Source organism: Myotis davidii, unplaced genomic scaffold (assembly GCF_000327345.1).
Source record: "Myotis davidii unplaced genomic scaffold, ASM32734v1 scaffold744, whole genome shotgun sequence".
NCBI lineage: Eukaryota > Metazoa > Chordata > Mammalia > Chiroptera > Vespertilionidae > Myotis > Myotis davidii.
Window position 1 is genome coordinate 863,821 of NW_006294760.1, and position 26,415 is coordinate 890,235.

At 38.7% G+C, this 26,415-nt stretch overlaps 1 protein-coding gene across 1 annotated transcript in view; it reads right to left on the reverse strand.

Moving 5' to 3' along the window:
• Positions 1–1,782: 1,782 nt before the first annotated feature.
• ANAPC1 (anaphase promoting complex subunit 1) overlaps positions 1,783–26,415 on the reverse strand; it is a 108,744-nt gene continuing 84,111 nt past the window's right edge. Inside the window, exons 35-48 of the mRNA XM_006769219.2 lie at positions 23,835–23,911; positions 23,214–23,304; positions 23,063–23,116; positions 21,992–22,185; positions 18,435–18,521; positions 16,654–16,771; positions 15,638–15,715; positions 14,527–14,594; positions 13,390–13,528; positions 11,255–11,341; positions 9,645–9,740; positions 8,197–8,395; positions 3,285–3,419; positions 1,783–2,147 (exon numbers count right to left, since the gene is read on the reverse strand). Coding sequence (XP_006769282.1) covers positions 2,032–2,147; positions 3,285–3,419; positions 8,197–8,395; positions 9,645–9,740; positions 11,255–11,341; positions 13,390–13,528; positions 14,527–14,594; positions 15,638–15,715; positions 16,654–16,771; positions 18,435–18,521; positions 21,992–22,185; positions 23,063–23,116; positions 23,214–23,304; positions 23,835–23,911 — 1,539 coding nt within the window. The 3' untranslated portion in view covers positions 1,783–2,031. The remainder of the gene's footprint in view (positions 2,148–3,284; positions 3,420–8,196; positions 8,396–9,644; positions 9,741–11,254; positions 11,342–13,389; positions 13,529–14,526; positions 14,595–15,637; positions 15,716–16,653; positions 16,772–18,434; positions 18,522–21,991; positions 22,186–23,062; positions 23,117–23,213; positions 23,305–23,834; positions 23,912–26,415) is intronic.

The window sequence follows — 26,415 nt, forward strand, 5'->3', positions numbered from 1 at the left end:
AGCAGTAGTGTGGAGGGGCACCCAAGGGAACCGAGAGGCTGGAGCAGGCACCTCTGTGAAGACTAAGGACCTGCAGAGGAAGAAGGGATGGACTACCGAGGAGGAAGAACCTGAGGGGGAGGCCAAAACATGACTGGAAGACAGTGAGGAAAGAGGAGATGGGAGTGGAGAAACACAAGAGAGAGGAGGCGGCCCACCCACTCTACACCATCAGCACGGGGACAGCTGTGCTGGAAGCCCCTCCTGACAACCTGCACAGCAGTCTTGTCCAATGGAGAGATGGTGAAATTTCAGCCACAGGACTAACGGACACTGGAGCCTACTTATTGGTGTGTCCATCTGAGGCTGATAAAAGAGTAGGAATAAAAGGGAGAGACTGTATACCATTGTATCCTCTGGCATTGTAGAAATAGCACGACAAGTGGAGGAGTAGGTACATGAGGTGGAGCAGCATGCCTACTTCCTGCCAACAGACTATGACTGGAAGTGACATGGCCACTTCTGGGCCAAAGCCCTTGAGAGCAGGGTATTGCCCAGCTCTTCCATTGCCATGGCTCTGAAAAGGCTGGGATGGTGAGAGCTACACTCAAGATTTTTTGAGAACCCATTAAGTAGCTGGAATTGATTCTGACGACCCTGGCATGCCTGCCCAAGAGCACGCTGCCCAGAGTATCATTTTTGCTCCCTGCCAACTAATCACAAGGCCCAACATAGAGACAGGGTTGTCTCCAGATTGTGCAATCTTCTGCTCTGCTCCTGTATAAAGCCCTATTTTTGCTTTTGTTGACAACATTGTAATGACCATTTTCCCTCACACATAAGAGTTCATATGTGTTAAGTCACTATCTCTCAAGTCGTTCTTCAATCAGAGAAAAGCATACAAATTACAAACAATTGAGAGTGCAGGCAAAGCAACAGTAGTCAAGATACTGAGTTCTTTAAATCTAGATTGAAATGGAATTTCTATAATGTACCATTTTATCTCTTTTTAGGTAAAGAAGAAAAACTATTTAAGCGTGAAGGGAAGCACATTTCGCCTTTGGGGCCAGCTGCATCTCACCCACTGCAGGAGCAGTCACTGGGGCAGGAGAGCAGATGGAACCCTAGCAGCAAGGGAGCCAGACCTGCTGCCTCTAGCTGCATGTCTGGGGAATGGCAGCACCCGCTGCAAGAACCAAGGCCACGGGATTGTTGCCAAAAATCTCCATGGAACTGTTTTTATTTGCTCTAATTTTCACTTTTAAAGCTAAACACACAGTTCAGGAAGTGAACATGTGATGTGACTACAGCTTCTACCAGTTTACGGTCCAAGTGGCCTCAAGAAGCACAGAGCACAGGTCACAGTGGAGACAGCAGGAGCTGGAAACACCTCCATGAGTACCTTTCATCTTCTAGTCCAGAGACCCCTAATACAGATGAATATTCTTACATCTTGGATGGAAACAGACAATTTCTGAAGCTATATCTTACAGTGGAATGTCATATTTTCTCTATCTAGAACAGGCTTCAATTTGGGTAATTCTTCCTTAGAATATAAATCTCCCATTTAGATGATCAATCATACTTTCTGGTACAAACTAATTTAAACAGGACAACTGTGACATCTTAGAAAATGCTGAAGGACTTATGTTGATGTAGAAAATTTTAAAATCTTTAAAACCTGCATTTTTGAGCATAAGGTCACTTCACTTGAATCACCACAGATGAAGGACTTTAGAAACCAATGTCCAGCCCAGACTCCACTGCTCTAACCTCTGGAACCCCAAATGAAATCATCAAGAGTTCTGAAAACAAACCAAAAAACTTTATTTAAAAAAGTAAATTCTAACTCACTTTTATAGATCATGTGTTAATGCTGACAGCAACAGTCTAGAATATTTAAAACACTAAGGTTTTAAAATACATTGAGGTTTGTGCAGCTCATTTCCCCTGATTATATTATAACACTTACAAATGTTTCTTTAGCTGTGTTGTTTGGTCATGTTTTTGTGCAGAAGTCACATTGCAGGACAGTTTTTCCACCAGAGGCAATCACATAACCATTGGCTGTGGGTTTCCAAGAAGCAAAGGAGCCAATCTTAGCAAAGCTCGTACAGGCATTTTCAGCTGCTTGCATTTGAAGAGTAGTTCCGCAAAGCTTGTGCTCCCTAAAGAGATGCAAATGGTGGGAAAGGTCACACCTCTCAATAGATTCAGCCCACATCCTCCTTCAAGGAGACAGCTTCAGCCAGGTTAGAGTTGGCATTCTTCCCTTTAAAATCAACTACCCAAACACAACATTAAAATTATGAATTTCCCTAAGCACTGTAAAACATAATTTAATGCAAACATTTAAATTTATTCATTCTGTACTTCAGAAAGTGACCTATAACTAACTATATGTGAAACTATTTTTTTAATTACATATATTATTTAAATACAATTTGAAAACTAAAAATAACTTTAAAAAATCAATTAAGAGAGAAAAACAATATGAACATTTAGTTTGTTGGTACGTACAGGTTGTTTGGGCTCTGTGAGGAAGAACCCAACTTTTTTTTTAATGCTTTTATTTTTTTAAATTTATTATTAAGTTATTACATATGTGTCCTTAACCCCTCATTACCTCCCATCCCCCCCACTCATGCCCTCACCCCCCTGTTGTCAGTGTCCTTTGGTTAGGCTTATATGCATGCATACAAGTCCTTTGGTTGATCTTTCCCCCTTACCCCCACCCTCCCCTACATTCTCTCTAAGGTTTGGCGGTCTGATTGATGTTTCTCTGTCTCTGGATATGTTTTTGTTCATCAGTTTATGTTCATTATATTCCATAAATGAGTGAGATCATGTGATATTTATCTTTCTCTGACTGGCTTATTTCACTTAGCATAATGCTTTCCAGTTCCATCCATGCTTTTGCAAATGGTAAGAACTCCTTTTTTACCACAGCGTAGTATTCCACTGTGTAGATGTACCAGATTTTTAATCCACTCATCTGCTGATGGGCCCTTAGGCTGTTTCCAAATCTTAGCTATGGTGAATTGTGCTGCTATGAACATAGGGGTGCATATATCCTTTCTAGTTGGGTTTCTAGTTTCTAGTAACCCATCTTTTTCTGAATGTAAATAAAAGTTTATGCATGTGGAAAGTTTAGAGAGTTTTTGTCAGAAAAGGTTCTAAAAAGTAACATCCACCCATGAATGAAGACAAAAACCCCCAAGAGAAAATAACTCGCTAGATATGTCTCCTACCAAGAAACTAAAAACCTAAGTGATACTGAAAAGAGGGATTTAGGTTTGCAGTACCTTCCAGTCCTACTGATGGCAGGTGCCGCGGAGCTGGTACCGAGTGGTAGACAAGGAAACAGGCCAGCATACTCAGCTGAGACTCTTCCCAGGGCTGCCCACTGAGATAGGCATGCAGGCACACATCACCCCCAGCTGTGAGAGAAACACAAATGAAACTACACACCTGACAGGCAGAGGGAATGCCTTCTTTTTATTCTTTTTCATCAAGAACTCAATGAGCATTTACCATATACTAGGCAGGGACTGTCGCTGCAGAGTTTAGAGTTGGGGGGAACAGAGAGATCACACAAACAAATGCATAACTGCAAATTGTGATGGGTGCTATAAAAGTACAGTGGCACACTAGCTGTCTCCACAAACACCCACTTTACCACACTTCTCTCCACTGTGTAGCACTGGAAGGGACTGACTTCCGCTCCAAGACTAGATTCTAATTAGTCTTAGCCAGAGGTTCTCAAACTTGAACCCAGAGAGCTGATTAAAACACATCCAGAATTTCTTGAATGAGACCAGAAAACTTGCATTTACAACACGTGCCCAGGTGCTGCTGCTCCAGCGGACCTCACTTACAGAACTAGTGGTCTGGGCACCAGGCAATCCCATTCTCCCAACAGGACAGGGTCAGGAGAAGGACATTCTCTGTCACGGGAACTAACTGAGGAACGTCCAGGAGTTCCAGTTCAAGTCCCAGATGTGAGATGCTGGATAACCCATTAGGTGAAAGCTCTGGGAAACAAAAATGTCCTAATTCCTGTGGCAAAGCACCAATAAGCCATTCTATCCTTCCTCTGAGCAAAATGCTGAGCCTGAGGCAAGGAACTGCTAGTCACTGATCCAAGTTTTTGCTTCAAGAAAATAGAAAAAGAAAAGCTTGCTTTAGGTTTATTTTGCTTCTCGTTTTCTAGTTTCTTATAGCAGGAACTTAGATTAGTGTCTTGAGACTGTTCCTCTTTCATATTGTAAGCATTTACTGCTATAACTTTCCCTCTCAACATGATGACTCCTACTACCAGATTTCAGATTTTACTCTGAACCTGCAGTAATTAGGACAGTATAGTCCTGGCATACAGACAGACTGACCAACCAAGGGTACAGCACTTATAGAAACAGATTCACAATGATTATTCAGCATATGATTTCCAACAAAGTCTCAAAGCAATTTTATTACAAAGAAAAGTCTTTTCCACAAATGGTCCTGGAACAACTGGACATTGTATTAATTTTAAAAAAAATTTCAACTCGTACCTCATACCACATAAAAGATTAATTTGAGATTAATCATATACCTAAATATCCTATATAATAAAAGCCGAATATGCTAAGTGTCCATTCAACCAAAGCGTAATATACTAATGATATGCTAAAGCCGCTCAACCACTCGCTAGGACATGCACTGACCCCCAGGGAGCAGACAGTTGACCATCAACTAGTTGCTATGAGGTGCACTGACCACCAGGGGGAAGATGCTCCGACAGACAGGTGAGCTTGCTGCTGGGGTCCGGCAGATCGGGACTGAGTGAGAAGGGCTGGACACACCTTGAAACCCTACCGGGGTCCCTTCCCGGCTGGCCAACCTCCCGCATCCCTCCCCGGCCTGATGTGCACCAATGGGGTCACTTGGCCTGGCCTGCATCCTCTCCCAATCTGGGACCTCTCAGGGGATGTCAGAGAGCCCGTTTTGGTCCAATCCCACAGGCCAGACTGAGGGACCCCACTGGTGCATGAATTTGTGCACTGGGCCTCTAGTAAAAGATAAAATTGCAAAGCTTTTAATAGAAAACTTTAAAGTTTTTTCATGACCTGGAGTAGGAAGGGTTTCTTGGACAGTATTTGCAGAGTAATAACTATACAACAAACTGAGAAATTAAACCTCATCAAAACTTAAAACTTCCGTTCATCAAAAATCACCCTAAGAAAAGGAATAGGCAAAATGTAGGAGGACATATGTGCAAACCATCTCACAAAGAACTTGTGGCCAGAATTTGTAGAAGCTCCTGCAACTCAATAACCAAAAGAAAGACAATTTAAAAATGGGTAGATGTTAAACAGACACTTCACAAAGGGTGTATGAGTAACAAAGAAAGCACATGAAAATAATCAACACCATGAATTACCAGGGAAATGCAAATTAAAACTAAATGAGTCACCACTACATCTTCACCAGCAGCCTAACATTAAATGGACTGACAATGCCAAAAACTGCACTGCAGCCCACTGCTGGTGGGGACAGAAAAATGGCACAATTTGAGAAATAACTGAATGTGGCAGGTACAGATGACAGAAGGATGGCAGAATGCTGGTGGATGCTGAGGCCAGGTGACAGGCTTATTAAACTACTGTTCACTTTATTATGTTTTAATTTTCCATAATAAGATATTAAAAAGTTAATAAAACCTCTCTACGTTCTTAACTTAAAACCCATTTTATTTTGCTCAGTTTAAAATCTAATTGAGGAGACATATACACATCTAGACAATATGGTAAATCCAATGCATTTTTGGATGGATGCGTGATCTGGGTTATTACTGAGTGGCCTTAAAAGTAAGGCAAAACAGCCGAAACCGGTTTGGCTCAGTGGATAGAGCGTCGGCCTGCGGACTGAAGGGTCCCAGGTTCGATTCCGGTCAAGGGCATGTACCTTGGTTGTGGGCACATCCCCAGTGGGAGATGTGCAGGAGGCAGCTGATAGATGTTTCACTCTCATCGATGTTTCTAACTCTCTATCTCTCTCCCTTCCTCTCTGTAAAAAATCAATAAAATATATTTAAAAAAAAAAAAAAGTAAGGCAAAACATGAGGACATTTCCATGATGATGCATACATCAGTTCTACATCTTCACTGAATTTATTGTGCTCTATCCCAAAGCCAGCAACTAGTTCTTCTGAGAGTGGAGATCATAGATTTAAGAGTTTTAAAAAATGATGGTTCCTCACTAGAAAATAAATACACATTTTTAGGAACTGAGGCAGCAAATTTGGTGGAGGCTCAGAGCAATGCTGGAACCATCAAGTGTCCTAAAGAGCAATAGGACAAAAGCAGTTCAGTGCTGTTTTAGAGAATGCTCTAGAGCAGTGGTCGGCAAACCGCGGATCGCGAGCCACATGTGGCTCTTTGGCCCCTTGAGTGTGGCCCTTCCACAAAATACCATGTGCGGGCACATACAGTGTGATTGAAACTTCGTGGCCATGCGCAGAAGCCAGTTTTCGGCCTGGGCTAGTCTATTTTGAAGAAGTGGTGTTAGAAGTGGGGGGTGTCGGTCGGTTGGGTGACAGAGACGCGGCACAGGCCAGCACGGGATAACGCAGCACAGGGGAGGCGCGTGCAATTCATGTTGAGGATGGGAGAGTTGGAAGGGGTCGACCGCAGCGAACGTACCTCAATTGAGGTATGTTTTTAGCAAAGGCCAGCTTAGGAGTACCCTAATTAAGTTAATAACAATGTCCCTACCTATATAGTTTAAGTTTAAAAAATTTGGCTCTCAAAAGAAATTTCAATCATTGTACTGTTGATATTTGGCTCTGTTGACTAACGAGTTTGCCGACCACTACTCTAGAGTCACTGCCAAAGTTTCATTTCATTCTATAAAATCTGCAAATCAGAGATTTAAGGACATATTTCTTAACAACAGCAAAGGTCTGCAGTACATGATAAAATGCTAAATAGAAACAAAACAAGAAAGCCTATAAAATAATTTGTGTTTTTCCCCAAAGTAAGAAAAAATATATTTAAAAAAATTTGTGCGCTCTTTTAAATGACAAGAGGAAATGATAGGGTACACGTGTTAGATATAAGCACTGGGAGCTTGGAATTGCTGTTTCCCAAATCTGGTTTATAATTTAATTTTTTTCCAGAAATTTATGTCATAGTATTTTATTATAGGTAGGTAGCTTTCCTTTGCTGTTTTTTTCTTTTTAATATATTTTTATTGATTTCAGAGAGGAAGCAAGAGAGAAAGAGAAATACAAACATCGATGAGAGAGTATCATTGATCAGCTGCCTCCTGCACACCCAACAACACAGGCATGTGCCCTGACCAGGAATCAAACCATGACCTCCCAGATTCATAGGGTCAACACTCAACCACTGAGCCACACCAGTTGACCTAGGTAGATAGTTCTTAACTTAATTATAGTTAAACTCTTAGGTTCTTGATCACTAGTACATTAAAAAATCAAGAATGTTACCACTAATGTTACTAGGGTTAGTATTTACCCAAAGCAGATTGCTGTCAGAAATGTTTAAGAAGTATCTGAATGAACAGAAAAGACTAAAAGCAAGGAGTTAACTACTAAAAACCAATCTCAGCCATATGTCACACACAGACAGCTTTCCATAAGTCAAAAGGCTCCATCATTTGTCTCAGGGGGCAGACTCACTTTGACACTTATGAGTAATGTCACAATTTCCTTTCAATCACAAGTCAGTACATCCACGGATAGAAGGCCACTGTTACATGATGTCCCAGGTTCTCATGAACTCAAGAGTTGGTAAAACAAGCACTTGCTCAAATTTTCAGTGTACAGTGGGGGTGGGGGCTTGAGGGTCTAGGGGAGTAGAGAAGAGGGAAGAAGACAGCTGCTGGCCTCAGGGAGGCAATGCCACTCAGAAACAAAGACAGAGGCCAGAAGGAAAACATGATCTGGCACTAGAGAAAGGTTCTTAAGTGTCAAGTGCTATTTAAAATGCTCTGTGTGTTCTCTCCAGGGTTTACAAAGCAGGGTCAAATACATTTTTAAAGAAGCTGAAGGCTGAAGCAAGTAATCAGTCTAGTTCATTAACTGGAAACATTAAATCCACAGGCGTTCTGGTTTCCCCTCAGATTCGTCTTGCTTTCCAATGAGAATGTTAGAACAGAAAAGCTGAGTCCCAGCATCACCTAAGAAGCATAACAGGCACAGGCTTTTATTACCTTGTAGCCACTGGTCCAGGGTGTTATCAATAGAACATTTCACGACGGGCAGGAACTCAGAGTTCATGAAGAGCCCTCGCTTTGGGTGGGTCTGCAGCCGCTCCTGATGGCTTCTGGAGCTGAAAAACTCCAACACCAACTTTATTTGCCAAAGTTCAGATGTCTCAGACATTTCTCGTCTTCCCAGTCTTCTTACAGCCTTGAGGAGAGAAAAGGAATAGCTCTTAGGTAAAAGCCACAGGGAAATGAGGTCACTGAAAAAAATGAAAACCCAACAGGTCCACAGCCAGTCACCACTGGGAACCCTGGTGGGTATCATGGCATGACTGAGGTCAGGCCAGAAGGCAAAAGCAACAATTCTGATAATACTGCTCTTGGGACCCATCTGCAAAGCCGCCATGGTGGCAACCATACAGGACATTCCCTCCACAGAGACCTCCTGAGACAGCAACAAGGAAGGTTCACAGCCGAAGGAAAGCACATTCCCTGCCACAATGGCAACCAGCACCAGTGTGCACTTCCCACATTGACACTTCCTACTCAATATTATCGGAGACCAGGCAGTGAGGCATCTGGGCCTATGTGATTATATTGGACACTGCCTTTTAGTTAGCACATTGCTCAGTACGGTGTGATTTTCAGGTCTGGGAGATTGTTCCCTGTCTAAATGTATTTCCCACTCTGCTTTTCAGTAGAGACAATTATGCCATTAGATGATTTACCAGATGCTTATCTGTAAACACACTGTATCATATTCACCTGAAGAGCCCTTTAAAACTATACACCCTAGACCTCATCCCAGAAATTCTGACCCAGTAGCTATAAAATGGGCTTTGAGGAACTGTGTTTTTAAGATTTCCCAGATAAATTTTAGCCAAGTTAGAAAACTACTGGCTTAGCTTAACTGCAAATTTGAGTCTGAAAGATATACTGCAAAAAAGCCTTATGTGTTACTAATAACCCAGAGTGAATCAATTGCTTCCATCCTGTAGGAAAGCTGTCAAGCATCATTTCCTGCACTGCCCTTTTAAAACAGCAGGAACACACACACACAAATTAAAAACAAATTTCCACTCCCTAAACTATACACTGGTCCTGTAACCGCTTGCTAGCTTCAGCTCACAGGTGTGCACATGACTGCCAGCAGCAGGCACAGGCTGTTCACCCACTGCTCCCTTGCACCGTCTCCTCCACGGAGAGGCTCTCAGGTGGGAGGTCAGAGGCCACACAAGGAGGTGAATGGGAGCCCTGAAGTAAGGTAGCCCAGAGAGGGCACTGCTGTCATAAAAGATGCTGAGCTTTTTTGATAAGCACAGAGCTTTCAACTTTGATAAAGCTTCATTTTCTGAATTTCTAAATGCAGAGAAGTAAAAAGATGAACACTGGGAACCTCTTCTCCCCGTTCAGAATACGTCTCGTCAGAAGTGAACTAGGTTTCGGAACCACACCTGATCCATTGCTATGTATGCAGGCAGCATCTCCGGGGTCTCCTGAGTAACGCACTCGTAGAGCACTGACGAAAACAGGTCCAGAAGTTCCTGCTTCTGAGAAAAATCAGAAGCTGTTTGTAGCACATCAGTGTACATTCCAGAATCAAATCAAGAACAACTGTGTACCAACTAAATGGCCCATTCTTTTTTTTAAAATATTTTTATTGATTTCAGAGAGGGAGGTAGAGGGAGAGAGAGAAACATCAATAATGAGACAGAATCATTGATTGGCTGCCTCCTGTACACCCGCTACCAGGAATTGAGCCCATAACCTGGGCATGTGCCCTAATGGGGAATTGAACTGTGACCTCCTGGTTCTTAGGTCAATGCTCAACCACTGACCCACACTGGTCCATTCTTAAGCTCTGCAGTGAATAATAGAAAAGGGTAAAACAGCTGGCTCTTTATAAAATCACAGCACTAGCAACATTAAAAATCAATAAAATACAACCAAAATTAAGTCCCAAGGGACAGTTATGGATGTAAGTGCTATGAAGGAGAGAAGTGAATCAATCCTTGGGTTGTGCTGGCAAGAGCAGGATCCAAAAAGAGAACCCAGCACCCAAAGATGTAGTAGAAACACTAAGCGGAACAAGTCTGGGGGAGGCAGCAAAGTCACACCCAGCTGAGGTTAAGGGCACGTACAAGTCCTGTGGCCTTTGGTGCAGTGCCCGGTCTTTACTTAGCTGCAATCCCGAGCATGTGACATCTCTGAGTGGCAGTTTCCTCAGCTGTAAACCCCGAATGATAAAGTACCTACCCTCAGGGTGAGAATTAAATGAGAAAATTACATGAAGTACCGAGCAGAGTGTCTAATACAGGCATCCCTCATTTTACTGCACTTGCTTTACTGCGCTTCACAGGTGTTGCACTTTTTTATGAATTGAACACAAGGCCCTCCTCCGACAAAAATATGATGACCTGCATCACCATGAAACCCACATCACTATGGCACCTGTGTCATCACGGTGGTCTGGAACCCAACTCACAAAACCTCCAATGTATGCCTGAATGCAGTAAAGATTCAATATATTAGAGGGTACAGGTTATTTCACTTTACCCTTTAAACAAGAATGTAAGGTAGGTTCTCTTTTAATCCCACTTTTAAAAATGAGGTAACTGCCTCTTGGAGAGGTTAAAACTTTTTTTAAGGCCACACACACTCTGGTTGGCAATTGGCCATCAATCCCAGATCATCTAATTCTACATCCAGTCTTTGCCATCTGCAACTATTGAATAAATCAGTGATCTGGGCAACCTGTGAATCCTGAACAGTTTTATGGTCAAAAGAAAGAAGGGTTATAAAATACACAGGAAATAAATAAAATTACATAAATATAAGAGGTTTGTAAACACTGAAAACATAAATCAGTATAAGAACGGACATAAGAAAATTACATCACCTATTAAAATTAGTGTCTTCAAAATTTTAACTTGCTTCTTCTATCAAGGTAGGAAATTACTAAATTTTATAGTTTTAGACTATGTAAGGGCACGATAAATTTTCTTGGTGGCATCCACAGATAGCCATAATAACAAACAATATAAGCAAATCATATAATGCATACCTGACCCATGTTCACAGTGGGTTTGCAAAAATACTCAGCAAATGACAGAAGTGCTGGATCAGAAGTGAATGCTGAAATTGTTTCAGGCTAAAAATTAAATAACAAGAAATATAAGTAAAATCAAAGGATTATTTCCTTTATGCTTCAAATGGCAACGTATGCAGTTTTAAGAAATCTACCTCATTTTTCTTCAATGATACCACAAAACCCAAGATTGTACAAACTTGCTAGAGTTTCATCAACCTGTTCTCAGGAGTTATAAGAAATCAAAAGGCCAATAATAAGCAGGTCTTTCTTACACAACTCACCCCCCAAAAAAGGCTTTTACCTCATTCACTGACTAACTGAAAAGCAAACTGGATTGTTGCAGAAAAGGTATGGGAGGGAAATGCCATTCAAGCCACTTGCAGAAAGAAAAATACTGGATCTATCATTCCACTTACACGAGATAATAAGTCTTCAAAATCAGAGAGACAGAAAGTAGAATGGAGGTTACCAAGGGCTGGGGAAGGGATGGAAAGTGGGGAGTTACTCTTTAATGGAGCCAAAGTTTCCATTTTGCAAGATGAAAGGAGTTCTGGAGATGGAAGTGATGACTGTACAATACGAATGTACTTATAACACTGACCTGCACACTCAAAGAAGGTTAACATAGTACATTAGAAGGGAAAAAGAAAAGAGTATTTCTCAAGGTTCAAAACTAAAAATGAAATATGAATGTATATTACATGTTATCATTTTCCACTAAGGTTTCTATTTTACTTCTGAACTCCCAGGAGGCAGAAAATTGAGATGTCTTTTAATTGTTATACACTTTCCCCATTCAAACTCAAGTCTAAATGTACCTATTTTCTTTACAAACTGGATTAGAGTCTTTGGATGGGCTCTAATTAATATAAGAAGCAACAGTGCTAATAAATTAAGTTAAACTTTGTCCAAAAGTCCTACAAAGGTATTTCTTAGACAACCTATCAAATAGTGACAAACAACATTCCCTGATGTTAACTACATCTATTTAAACCTGGGGAACTTTTGTATTTAGCCATAGGTAACTGACCTAAAATGAAATATGAGTTGAGTTAAAATAAACTGCTATCTCCTTACTTAGAAAAACAAAGACCGACTCTCAGTCCTCTGCTGCCACTGAGCTAGTCTGTGTGCCATGTTTTTGCTGTATGTAACTATCCTTAGGGGTCCTGACATCTTTACACAGCTTCTGATGTATCTCCCGTAGAAACATATTTGTTCATGGAATTCCTGAAAACTGAGTTAAATTCTGAAATTCTGATGGTAGATCATGGACTATATTTCAAGTGTGGAAGCTTATCTGACTTCAGCAAAATATGCACTGGCCCCATGGGAATGAGATTGCTTCGTACCGTGTAACCATTTATTCACTCCAAACACTACTGTGTTAGCATTCAGAGACTTGGAGGATAAGGCAAATAAAATAAGACTAAACCTGTCACCATCTTATCTCCACCAAGATATAAGTAACAAATACAAATTTAAATGGTACCAAGTGCTATCCTGCAAAAATATTTTTATATTTTTGCCATGAATTAAGTAAATCTTGACAGAGTAGAGGATTAATAAGTGAAGTTATTAAACTAAAATTTTCTTTAATTTTTTTTTATTTTTATTTATTGATTTCAGAGAGGAAGGGAGAATGAGAGAGATAGAAACATCAGTGATGGGAGAGAATCATCGATCGGCTGCCTCCTGCACGCCCCCTACTGGGGACTGAGCCCGCAACTCAGGCATGTGCCCTCGGCCGGAATCGAACCTGGGACCCTTCAGTCTGCAGGCTGACATTCTATTGACTGTATAAATAATATAAATAAATATTTTTATTTATATAAAAATATAAATATTTTTATAGCGTTAAGATATATTGTGACTATCCTTGCCGTTAGATGTGAATCATCCTTAGAGTCCTGCGCATGGCCCATACTTTACTATGGTTGCCACTTTAAGCAGCGGAGGGGTCATTCACTCCTTACACTCTGCAGTGCTGAGAGGAGGCAGGTCCATCTACACCATACCATCAGTGCTATCACAGAAGTAAGTTTTTGGGTGGGCCAGAGGAATGTGGAACTCTCCCCTCTCCTTCAGTTTTTACCAAGCCACGCTACCTTGAAAGCCCGAGCTTCCGAGTTCCTGTTAGCAACCGTCTGGGCCAACAGGCTCTGCCATCCCATTGGATCGTCCTTGTAGGAGAGCTGGCCTGCTCTAAGCTTCACATATAAAACCCCATCCTTGGAAAGGATTGACCTGAAAGGAAATAAGACTGAACTTAATATGAGGTATTGCTGGCAGCTCTTGCTTAAAACATCATGTTTCCCAACACCATGTTCCCATGAGATGAAATCTTGACCATTTTCCACTAAGATATACGGTTATTTATTGTGCCTAAAATCAAACCAGTCCCTACAAGAAAGCCAAAATAAAGCTCTGTTTTTCTTTGGTGTCTAGATTCACAGAACTTGTTAAATAAGAAGGCATCCCGACTGTCCTCATGAGTGAGCTTCAAAGGCAGTATTTTATCCGACACGTCTTCATGTTCTCTCTATCCCTGAGTCCTATGAGTCGGACACAGAAGCACCAAATCACTACTGACTGGTTGCAGCAAAAAGAAAATAAAGCTGCAAATCTAAAGACAGAACAACACAGAATACAGCTATTATATAGAAAGTTGGGAGGAAATGGAAAATGAGACTAAATTATAAAAACTTTTGCAAGCTTGTTAAATTTTCTGGAAATATAAAGACTTAATTTGCATATCGCCATAGGTATAAAACTATTACATTAACATTCACTATTCATTAAAGAATTACTTACATATGATGATTTCAACCTACAACCAATCTATCATCAGCTTAATTTTATGACAACAATCTAACAAGAGAAGGTAAAGAGATGCAACAGAAATGTCATCTGACAAACATCAACTCAACTGTCATCAAGCTCCCTTTGTGGGCATACACATCAGCCTTATTTTCTTAAACTAAATCGTTCATTATTGCTCCAACTACAGTTCCATTACTGCCCCAACTTAAGTCACTTCAAGTTTCTCAATGAATAAACAAAAACATTCAAGGTTTTATTTCTAAATTAAAATTTTCACTTTCTCACACAAATGTTTCAAAGATATTGTTCTGAATGAGATAGCAGGATGACAAGAACCATTCTAGATATTCACCTGTAATTTATGTCTCCCCATGTGCTTCTATTCACTTTACAGATATGTCTGAGAAATTCAATAGACTTACTTTAAGTGCTGCGTTCCCTTGCTTAAATCTATGAGCAGTTCCCAGTATCGTGGACCTTTAACTTTAATCTGCCAAGACAAATATAAATACAGTCAACCCAATGCTGAAAAAGTGCCAGTCTGACAAAATGAAACCCATGCTTCACAGAAGAAATAAGAATAACTGGACTGGAAAGAGATGTTGAAAGGTTAACAAACTCCATTTCCAAAGGTGTGTGTGAGTCACGTTCTGAGGCCATCTAACCCACCAGCAAAGGCCTTCCAACTCCCCATGACACCTCCTGGGACTGCTTTTCTATTTCCTGCAGAAAGCGGGAAAGGGGTAACAGGCACCGTGTCTGGCTGTGAAGGTGGCAAGAAGCAGGCCAAAGAGATGGATGAGGATGGCAAGGCTTTCAAGCAGAAGCAAAAAGAGGTGAAGAAACTCAAGGAAAGGTCCCCTGGTTACAGGTAGAATTTAAAAATCTGGCAAACTCTGGTGTGGCTAAGTTGGTTGAGCACCATCCTGTGCACCAAAAGGTTGCCAGTTTTATTCCTGGTGAGGGCATATACCCAGGTTGCTGGTTTGAACCCGTCAGGGTGCAGGAAGCAACTGATCAATGTTTCTCTTTCACATAGATGTTTCTCTCTCTCGCTAAAAAGTTAATAAGAACTTTTTTTTTTTTAAGAAATCTAGCAAAAAAGTGAGCTGCTCCTTAGGCCTACGGCAATGGTGATCCTTAACTCCATTTCTGTTTTAACATCTGGATTCCCTGTCATAACATCTGCTGCCACCTATCGCTAGAATGAAGTGCTCTCTTGGAGCCTGTAGTACATTTAAGAATAAACTTTTGTAATAAATAATAATCATGCAGTGGCTCTCTAGTTCTTCTCTGCCATTTCAGCCTTAGCTGTGAGCTCAGAGTAAACCCAGCCCAGAATCCCACCAAAATGTGTTCTTCAGTCTTCTACCCCGATTCTGTACCACCTGGAATTAAACCTACTCATTTGGAAAGAAAACAAAACAAAAAAACACAGAGAAAGCTAAGGATTTTGTTTAACTATTTTTTATGCTATGCTGCTCTGGTGACTTTATCCCTTGGATAGATCTCCCTAAGTCATATCCAACTTACCTGCTTTAAAAGATGGAGCTCGGGAAGAAGGGTGGGAGCCATCAGTTCTTCTTTGGTTTGCTCATACCACTGAGTGCCCTTAACAAATACAAGAGCCACAATGACGATAGAGTTAGGGCAATGATTTTCAACCTTCTCCATTTCATGGCACACAGAAACTATTTACTAAAATTCTATGGCACACCCAAATATATTTTTTGCCAATCTGACAAAAAAAATAGGTATAATTTTTATTTGTTCACCCCGGCTATTGTTGTATGGGCTGTAGTCATTTTTAAAATTTGACAATTTAAGGGAAAAGAGGTCCGTGCACCTGACCTCTAAATAGTCAGGTATCGCATGTTTTGAAAATTCTTGCGCCACACTTAGTTGGAAATCGCTAAGTTAGGGGGAGCTACAAAGAAGAAACATCTCCACTCTATACTTCTCCTTCCCGCAGTGTGTACAGACTATCAAATAGCACAGCATCCTCTGACACTCAAGTCTCAAAGGGCTCAAGCCTACAACCCACTGTGGGTCCACACCACGTTTATCACGTGGAGCACTGCACTCCGATGCTGGCGATACTGCCAGTCTGCACTTGACAGGCCAAAGGTACTCAATCATTTTCTGAATGAAAGGTACATTATGTGTAATCTAGTCCTGCATCTAAATCAAAGATCTCTTCTCAAATACAGGACTGTGGGCTTTCATGCCCTTTGCTAACCAATCTTACAACAGTTCCAACTCAGTTCATTTTTTAGAACACTACCACCAGCCACATAAGGTTAACAGGGACACTTTCAAACAAGTTCTGAGTATGGAAGGGCAGCTGCTGATCTCTAAGAGTTTAGACTCACAGACTATAAATGAGCCTGGCTGGCTGGCAGGATGTGTGAGAACTGTGGAGGCTTCAGTTTTTATGAGAGTTCAACTCATTACTGCCATTTTTTAAAGGAAACCTCTGAAATACTTTGACCTGCAAAGATGAATGAGTGGTAGTAAAATTACAAATAAATGACAGGTGAAAGTGTTACCTTATAGGTAACTTCTAAGAGGGCATAGCAGGGGGTGTTTGTGTCCACATCCACAGGCACCAGCAGCCGCGGTTCTGCAGCCAGCACGTACAGGTGCCGCAGAGCCTGGAGGTGATACCTGTTCACAGAAAACAGACAGGAGGTAACCAACATGTGACAACAGCAACAGCTCGAGCTCTACACTCCGCTGTGGCCGACAGACTGAACCAGAAAGACGCTAGCATGCTCTCTTCCAATGACAGTTATCTTGAAGGAAAATAAGAAAATCCAATTAAAATGTCATGGAGAAATTCTTTTAAAAATTATAGATATTTGATCCTTTACCAACGAACTCTTTACTTGAGTTTCCAGTTACAAGGTTTTATAGGGTTGTAAAATTTACCTAACATGAAAATATGTAGTAATAAATTGATCATTTATAAAATCAGATTTCAAATATCCTTTGCTGCTCAAAACAGGCATCCCTTTTCCCCTCCTAAGGTATTTACTTTCAGTTCTTATTTTTTCCTTAAGTACTCATAGGGAAGAAGGGGGAAGAAAGAGTGCCAGCTTCCTCAGACAGGAAAGCTCTCCTACAAGGATGTTACACCAAAAATAATGGGTGAGATTATGACAATATTTTTTAAAATTTATATCTTAGAATTTAAACACACAAAGAAAGTTTTTATATTTCAAGATCCCAGGAAAAAAGGATAAAATGAAACCTCATTATATTTTAAATTTTAGTTACAGCAATACCCTCCCCCTTCCCACCAAAATTTACCCACCCCTACAAAACTATTTGAAATAAAATCAATCATGGCCAGAAAAAAACTACTATTTATCAGTTATATAAAGGTTCTTAGTGCTTAACACCAAATTGTTTTTTTTTTAAATAGCTAAACCAACTTATAATATAACCAGTAATGTGTGTGGTTTTCCACTATACTCTCACCAATAGCTGACCATAATGACTTTCCTAATTTATATTAATTTAAAAATAATGTTCTTACGCACCACCTATCATTAAAGTGTGGGCTTCGTGTCAGGCCACTTTGTAAAAGAACGTGTGCTATGGGCTACAAAGCAGTTTAAAGTGATGGCTTTGCTCCACAATGAGGCTTCATCCCTGGGTGGCTGGGGTGCCTTCAGTTGAGCACACTGGTCATCTCAAATGTCATGGGATGCAAGCAGCTACTTCCCTCCCTTACGCCATGCTGTACCGATGTCTAGAGAAATTGGTTTCTTGTGCTCTGAAGGCAAAGCGTTTGTATTGTCAGACTACTCCTATGTGTTTAAGATTTACTGCTCGCTACCACTTTTAAATTGACTGATTTTTTGCTGCATTTTGCTTTTCTTGTCCTTCCCATGTCATTTATATAAAACTTCTTGACATTCATGTAAAAGAGAGAAAAAAGTGATTCATATAGACATTGCCACTAAATCAGACAAATTTCTCTCTTGGAATTAATTATAGCACAAAATATATCATCTTCAGCTCCTCTTGGCTATTACCTTTTGATCAAATTTTCCCTAAAGATAACCTTGGCAGTCTACTTCCAGGTCTAGAGCAATTCTAGTGACTGAAGTACCATGAAAGACAAACCAATAATCAGATGTCCAAAGTTCTCTTCTGGTCTAATACTTTGTAAGAGAAACTTTAAAAAATAGCCCGAAAGATAACTAAGTTCAAGAACACAATAAAGCTAATTTGGAAATGAGTCCCTGGAACCAAAACACGACCAAATTATCCCCTTAGAGAGTTGCAGAGAGATCATGCGGGTCAGAATTACTGGACTCACCGATTGTCAGTGCTGTGAGCTGGGAAGTGTGGGTAAAGGGCACAGAGGAGAGCAGCGATGGAGGAGTTTGAGGTGCTCAGCGAGTACCTGGGAGATAAATTCAGGCAGTACAGACATAATTAATGATACTGTCAAACTTTCACGGCATTCTTGAAAACCAGCTCTTGGGGTATTTATTATGGCAAGGCATACCAATGGCAAGGCCTTGAAAATACATGTCAATGCTGTGAAAATTTCACTTCTTAGTAAGTATGCAAACTACTTCAAGATCATGCACTACTTAAAGCAGAAGCAATATCCCACAAATGCTAAATTACAAAATTTGAACTAATAAGCAACTATTTCTCAAAATAAAAATGGTTTTTCATTATCAATGATAAACTTATTTTATAAAAGCCACATACCCTTAGTAAAGTAAAACCATCCAAATTATTTTAATGTTGTTCAAATTCAGCATGGCAAACAGGCAGGTTAGTCTAAAGTTCTGGAGTTTTTCTTACAAATATTTTGAAATAAAGATGGTACAAGACATCACATAAAACCACTGTTGAAGCTACTTAATATACAAACATATTTTATTCCATACACACACACACACCCTCCAACCGCTTTCCCTGCCAGTCTTTAAATTAGGGTAACAAGTAAAAACTTAGCATTTATCATACACACATATTTAATGAATTTAGAAAGAAAAGATTTCAAAATTTACGTAAGAAAATATTTGACAGGTGCATAAAATAGGCCATTTTCTCTTTACCATTACAATAAAACTAAAATCCAAATGTTGGCTATTAATGTCAGTAATTTTGACATTGAATGTAAGGGTGTACCTGTACTATAAGCGTAAATGTTGTCACAGAGTACACATAACCATGAAACAACCAGGAATCACTGGAAGAGCAGAGGCAGCGTGGGAGAAAACCTACTCAACATGGAAGACCAAGTAGGGTTGTATAGTATGGAATGGTGAAAGATGGCACTGAATAAGAATAAAATCAATGTAGGGTCTTATTTTGAAAGGAAAATAGTATTTCAAAAATGATGAAATAAGAATATTTATACTAATATTTCTACAGCCATTCTTAATTCTATACAATTAAAGAAAGAACAAGTGTACAAAGCCTGTTCAAAGGGCATGCAACCTTTCTGACAACCTCTGCTTTCTATGCCCTGGAAAGGCAAGTTCCAATGTTTAGTTCAGTCTTAAAAAAGAGGACAAATAAACCTATGTGACTTTAGAAAACATGTCAGTAAACCAAGGTCACACACTAGAGCAGGGGCGGGCAAACTTTTTGACTCGAGGGCCACAATGGGTTCTTAAACTGGACCGGAGGGCCGGAACAAAAGCATGGATGGAGTGTTTGTGTGAACTTATATAAATTCAAAGTAGACATCATTACATAAAAGGGGACGGTCTTTTTTTTTTTTTTAGTTTTATTCATTTCAAACGGGCCGGATCCGGCCCGCGGGCCCTCGTTTGCCCACGGCTGCACTAGAACAAAGTGCTGGGGTGCATCACATTCACAGACTGGAAGACTCAACACTGTAACAGATTTCCATTCCTTCCAAACCCATGGAGAGACTCAGTACAATTCTGATCAACATTTTATCAGCTTATTTAGTGTGAAAATCACAAACAAATTCCAATACTGATATGGAAGTGAAAAGCGCCAAGAGCAGAAAACACACTATTGAGAAAGCAATCCCAGTTCGGAGGGTTTCCTCCACCATACATCAAGAACTACTACAAAACTACAATAATTAAGACAGTGTGCTACTGGTGCAAGTATAGATACATAGACCAATCGTATATAACAGCACACAAATAAACACAAGTATGAGAACACTTAATTTATAACAAAGGTTGTTCTGCAGAAGAGTGAAAAAAGATAAACTTCTCAATAACACAAGGCCATCAGTTGGGGGGATGGGAGGCGGGGGGGAGTGCAGAAAAATCAGTTCCAAGTAGATTTTAAATGCTAATGAATAGAAAAGCTAAAAAAACTTCTGGAAGACAAATAGGACAAAAAAGTACAAATCAAAAAATAATAATTCTGCTCATCAAAAGATACCATTAAGAGAGTTAAAAGGCAAGCCAAAGAGTAGGAGGAGATAACTACAACATACAAAACTGACCAAGGCCTCAGGATCACAATGATAAACCAATATGGAGTAGACAATTTGATAGAAACAGAAAGAAGAATAGAGGTTGAATGGGGCTGGGATAAGGGGAAATAGAGGAGTTTTTATATAAAGTGTCTGTATGTTTCAGTTTTGCAAGATGAAAATGTGAATATACTTAATGCTACTGAACTGTTTATTTAAAAATATTTAAGGTGGCAAATTTTATGGTATTTTACCACAAATAAAATTTGAAAAACAAATAAGCCAATATGAAAATAAGTAGCAAGAGATTTGAACATTACACAAGGAGATTTCTAGTTGGTCATTATTATTTCAGGGAAAAGGAAATTAAAACCACAATGAGGCATTACTCATTGGGGTGACTAGCAAGTGTTGACAAGAATGGGGAGCAACTAGAACATCATAGGTACTGATGAACACGTGACACGATGTGAACACTTAGGAGCACTGAAGGCACTGTCTACTGAAATCGATCATACCTATACACCCTTTGACCCAATTCCACTCATAGATCTATACATAACAAACCAACGACATGTATAAGAATAGACATAAGAGTATTATTCAGAGTAGCCCCACACTGGAAATAACACAGTATGTCCACCAACAGCAGAATAAATCAGTAACTGTGACTATTGATTCCTATCATACAGGAATTCAACAACACTGAAACATGACCAATATCCAACAGGGATGAATCTCACAAACATAACATTAAGCAAAAGAAGTCACAAAAAGATACATAATATACGATTCTATTTGAATTTTAAAAACTGGTAAAACCAATCTAAAACTAATTAGTGGTTATCTTTGGGCAAAAGTAAAGTACCAGTGATTAGGAGGGGCATGGCTGGAGTGAAAACAGGTGATATGAGCTATATCTTCATCTATATGGTACTATTGCAAGTAGTTAATTAAGCTGTGCTCCTGTAATTTGCACAATTTTTGTATGCTTATTTTTATTCAACAGAGATCATTAAAAGCCAGGAAAGTCTTATAAAAGGATAAGGTGGTCAGAAATGACAGATAATGGAAAAAGAGAAGTTAAAAACTAAGGAAATCCCATAGAATCTGTTGGCTATAGTGTTTGTGACTTTTACGAGAAAGCACCTTAGTAAAAGGGTAAAATCCTTAAACAGTGGGGAACAAGAAGATTAGCAATAAAGTGCTAAGTTCATACTCTTCTGAGAAATGCAGTGATGCTAACTATGTTAGAATGAGGATGGTAACTCTACTAAGTAGGGCATAAATTAATGGTCAAACCATTAAAAAGCCCTTTTAAAGTGTACTAATGTCTTCAGATAAACTAACAGCTAATCAGAATAAAAAATTTTCATCTTCAAATTCAAAATAAGACACTCTTATAGGTCTTGTTCATGAGCTCTTCATTAAAGAAATATATACTCATTTACCTTCCTCCTCCCAGAAATAGAATTCCAAGGGCCATGTGATGGGCTAAGTGGAAACCATAGTTCATTTCACCACCTGTTTTCATGTGCAAGAAACGACAAAGCTGCAAAACCTTTAGGTTCCCCGAGCCAGCCATAACCATGGCCAGAGACAGCAGCACCACACTCAGGCATGTCTCCAGGTTGTAAGGACCTGTCTGGAAATATGAAAAGAAGACTGTTACATTTCTTTATTATCAACTTCCATGTTACATTTCTTCATTATCAAAAACAAGTAATTAAAAACAAATGTTTATGACTTTTTAAAAAACTATAAAAACAAGTATTTTCTCTGATTGTGAAATTTAAGTTCAATATAGAACACTCAGGAAATAAAATATACAAAAGGCAATAACTATCACTTGGAATAGTAACAACCAAAGAGAACTGCTGTAAAGTTTGCCTTTATTTTTCTCCAAATCTTTTCCTACATTTATATACATTTTTTTTCAAATTGAGACATTACTATACACAATATTTTTAACCTTTTTTAACCTATTATAAGCAATCTCACTCACAACAAAGTCTTCTAGAACATGGTTTTGATAGCTCCATTGTAAAACAATGTATAGATATATTCAAACTTATTTAACCACTTTTAGATTTTTTGATGTCTCTAATTTTCTCATATTATAATGTTGCATAAATCTGTGTGGTTTTTAGCAGGAAATAAAAATCTTGCAGTGTTCCTGTCATAAAGCAGCAATGCCTCAAAAACAACTGCATGTTTACTAAATACTAATTTTTAAAGGCAATTATCAATATTCAGTACTGAGACAGAATGGGGGACAATATGGTTTTTCTGATTTATTCTCTTGTCACAAGAATTAGAGACCTGTGCATCCTTCTAGAATTATCATATTCTCATCTAAATATCCCAGAATAAAAATGCAAAGATAAAACAAACTTCAAATCTCCCATTCTAAATTCAAGCAAACTGCAGGAATTAACAACATATTAAGTAACTGAATTATTGGTGAATTTCCTTTGAGTTTAATTTTATTCCCAAGGAGACTCATCGTGAAAAAAACTTACCACAGAAGCATTAGGTGCAGACAAGTAAGTCATAAAATCTTTTGCAAATTTATGCTGGAAAATCAAAAGAAAAAATTTAAAGTTAAGAGGAAGCATATTGAGGCTTTGAGAAAAAAGGAAACAGAACAGAATAAACTAGGATACTTCTTACCAAACAGTTAAATGCTGATAAGTTTTCTGAGCCAGCAAATCGAAAACCCAGGGACAAACAGGCTCCTGCAATTATGTAGACATGTGCCTGCCTAGAGACAGATTACAAATTTACTATTGTCAATATTCTGCCTTAATATTCATTATTAGTATTATCTTGGGGTAAAAATAGTAATTATTTCTGTTTCTGTTCTTCTGGGGATGCTCAATTGTGCCTCTACTAAATTAGCAGGTTCCTATGCCCTTTTCTTCAGCAGAAATACCAGGTGGCGCTTACTAATAAAATGCACTCTGGCCTGCATGTTTCACATACAGCAAAAGAAGATAATTTTTAAAAACACTGCCATTTTTTTAACGGAAAGGATTTAAAAAAAGGAGTATGTATAAGTTAAATCTCCAATATTGGTTTTTGAGGGCAAGAACACTGTATTTCAGAAACCTAAACAAAAGCAAACAAACAAACAATTCATCTTTCTGAACATCTAGTCAGCAATGGTTAGAAACAAATGAACTCAGAATTACTCAAAAGTTAAGGGCATTACTGCTCTTACAGAGTGCATTTCTATTATTTATCTGACAGATGCTAGGATAGCTCGTTTCTATTCCTCATTTCATAACTTACGACAAAGTTTCCAAATTCAAATCCTCTGAGCAAGGCAATTCAATTTCACTGAGAGAGATACTATTTTCTCTTATAATCTGTGAAAATACAAACCAAGAATACCTGAACATTAATATTCAAGTTATAAATATTTAATGACCTGAAAAATAACATACTGCTTATCATGGTCATGTTATATAAAACAAGCTTTGTCAAACCATTTCATTTTCAAAGGCCTATATTATATTCACATCCATGCAACCCAATTTTAAATCTAAGATGGCCCAATAAAAACAATAACTGAATTGGACTGAATGAACACAAACTAGAGGACTTAAGTATATTCTGAATCAATAGCAGAGCAATAATACTTCAGACCAGTGAGCTGAAATTAAAGATGATGGCTGTAGAGGAGAATTGGGGCAGGAGTGCCGGGAAGCAGCAGGAAAGAGTTAAAGCACTTGGAGAGAACTTCTTAGTCATGGGACGTTTCTAGCATTAAGGTGAGGTGAGGTTAGTCACTAAATTATCTGAGTTAAATTGAACTGTCAATGTGTTAATCTGCAACTACTATGTAGAAACATATCCCTTTCATTTTAGTATAGGTAGTGAACAAGAATTTTTTTTAAATAGAATATCTATCTAGCTTTAACAACAAAGAAGAGACTTGATCTGCTTCACTTAAAAAATACAAATAAAAAAGGAAAAACTACATATTTTCTAAACATATGAAAGCAAATATACAGAACAGAGGAACTCAAGGTTTATTCTTATTCTTTTTCAAAGACTGCTCAGGAGAATAACATTACAGGGTGCTTTCTACAATAAAACAATAAATACTCAGAAGTCACTTATGATACAAACTTCTTATGAACTAAAATAAATAAATCAAAAAACTCCAAATACTTTTGCTCTTTGATAATCTCAATAAGGTAAGCAACTATGTTTGCTGTATAATATAAGCTAGTAACTACTTCCATCGCTCTTCCTCTCATCTTTACTTTTAATGTTGGCTACTATTTATTCAGAAATTGAGTGACATTCTGAAAAACTGATAGAACTCCAAAGTGATACATATATGGATAACCTGATTACAACATTCATATAAATTACAATGTTTTACCTACATCATTATACAGGAATGAAATGCTTCTATTTTGACAGTAGGCATTTGTAAGCTCTTTTTTTGTCTTCAAAAGCAGCTTGAGGGCCTAGGTTTGAAATCCACAGAGCCACATTAGCTGTGTGGCCACAGGCAAGTTTTTTGACTGCTCTATGCTTCCCCTGTAAATGAGAATAGCAGTTCCTACCTTCTAGGTTTCTGTAAGAATTAGAAGGCTTAATCCACTTGAAAACCTCTTAAAATTAACACCTGGCACTTAGTAAGTCCTTTATAAGTATTAGCTATTATTATTATTATTATTATTATTACTATTATTATTATAACTGATCTGTACCACCTCTATCATAACACCACATTGATCATACACCATTTCAAAGCATCACTAAGCCTGTGATGTAAGTAACTGCATGGAAGGAGACCCTTCTTCAATTTGGTCCTTGTCACCTTTTCTATCGTCTCCTAAAGTGTTGTTTTTTTTAAATCATATAAAAGAGTAATCAAAGGAAGAAATGTAATTCTTCAAGGACAAGTTGAGGCACACAGGAAATGAATAAGAAAAGACCACCAAACTCCTCTGTCCAAGGCAAAATCTTAAAGATCTGAAGTCCTACAGCTAGTTTCAGTATGACCCTTGTTAGCCAAGTGAATTTGAACCAGTCTGTCCTCTTTCAATGTAATAGTAATGTACTGAACTCTAGCCAATGTGTACTAGTTACTAAAAACAAAACAATGGAAAAGAACACTAGCTGACTTTGAGGAGTTCGTAGTATAAGGATGCACAGACATTTGGTAAAGAGTTCATTGCTCCCACACACACACAGAGGCAATACCGAAACAACGTTCAGTACGACACTGCATCAGACACACACAATGGAGTCCTTTTGAAAAGAAAAAATTACAATAAGATACACCTAACATAATACTTATCATTTTAACTATTTATTTAACTAATATGTGCATTTAAATGCCACAGGTTAAAAGGTTGATATACAAATATCAATTTCATATTTTATATCAGTTGTATAGCAGCAAGCAATTAGAAAACAAAATTCTACATAAAGACTCCATTTACTATAAAATAAAAGAATATAAAATACTTAGGAGTAAAATTATTAAACTGTTGAAGACCCTGATTTTTTCTGAGAAAAAACTTAAAAAAGGACTAAAATAAATGGATTCTCTATTCTTGGACTACAAGACTCAACTATTTAGTTATCTATTCTCCATACATTTATTTATAGCAGGGTTGGAGAACTTTTTTTCTGCCAAGGTCTATTTGAATATTTTTATATCATTTGAGGGCCACACAAAATTATCAACTTAATAATTAGCCTGCTCTATTTGGTCAAACATTTAATTAACTCATCCCAATGCCTTGGCAAGGGCAGACCAAATGATTTTGCAGGCCTTATACAGATCACAGGCCAGACATTCCCCACACCTGCACTAAAATTATATTCCCTTCTCCCACCTCCCCAC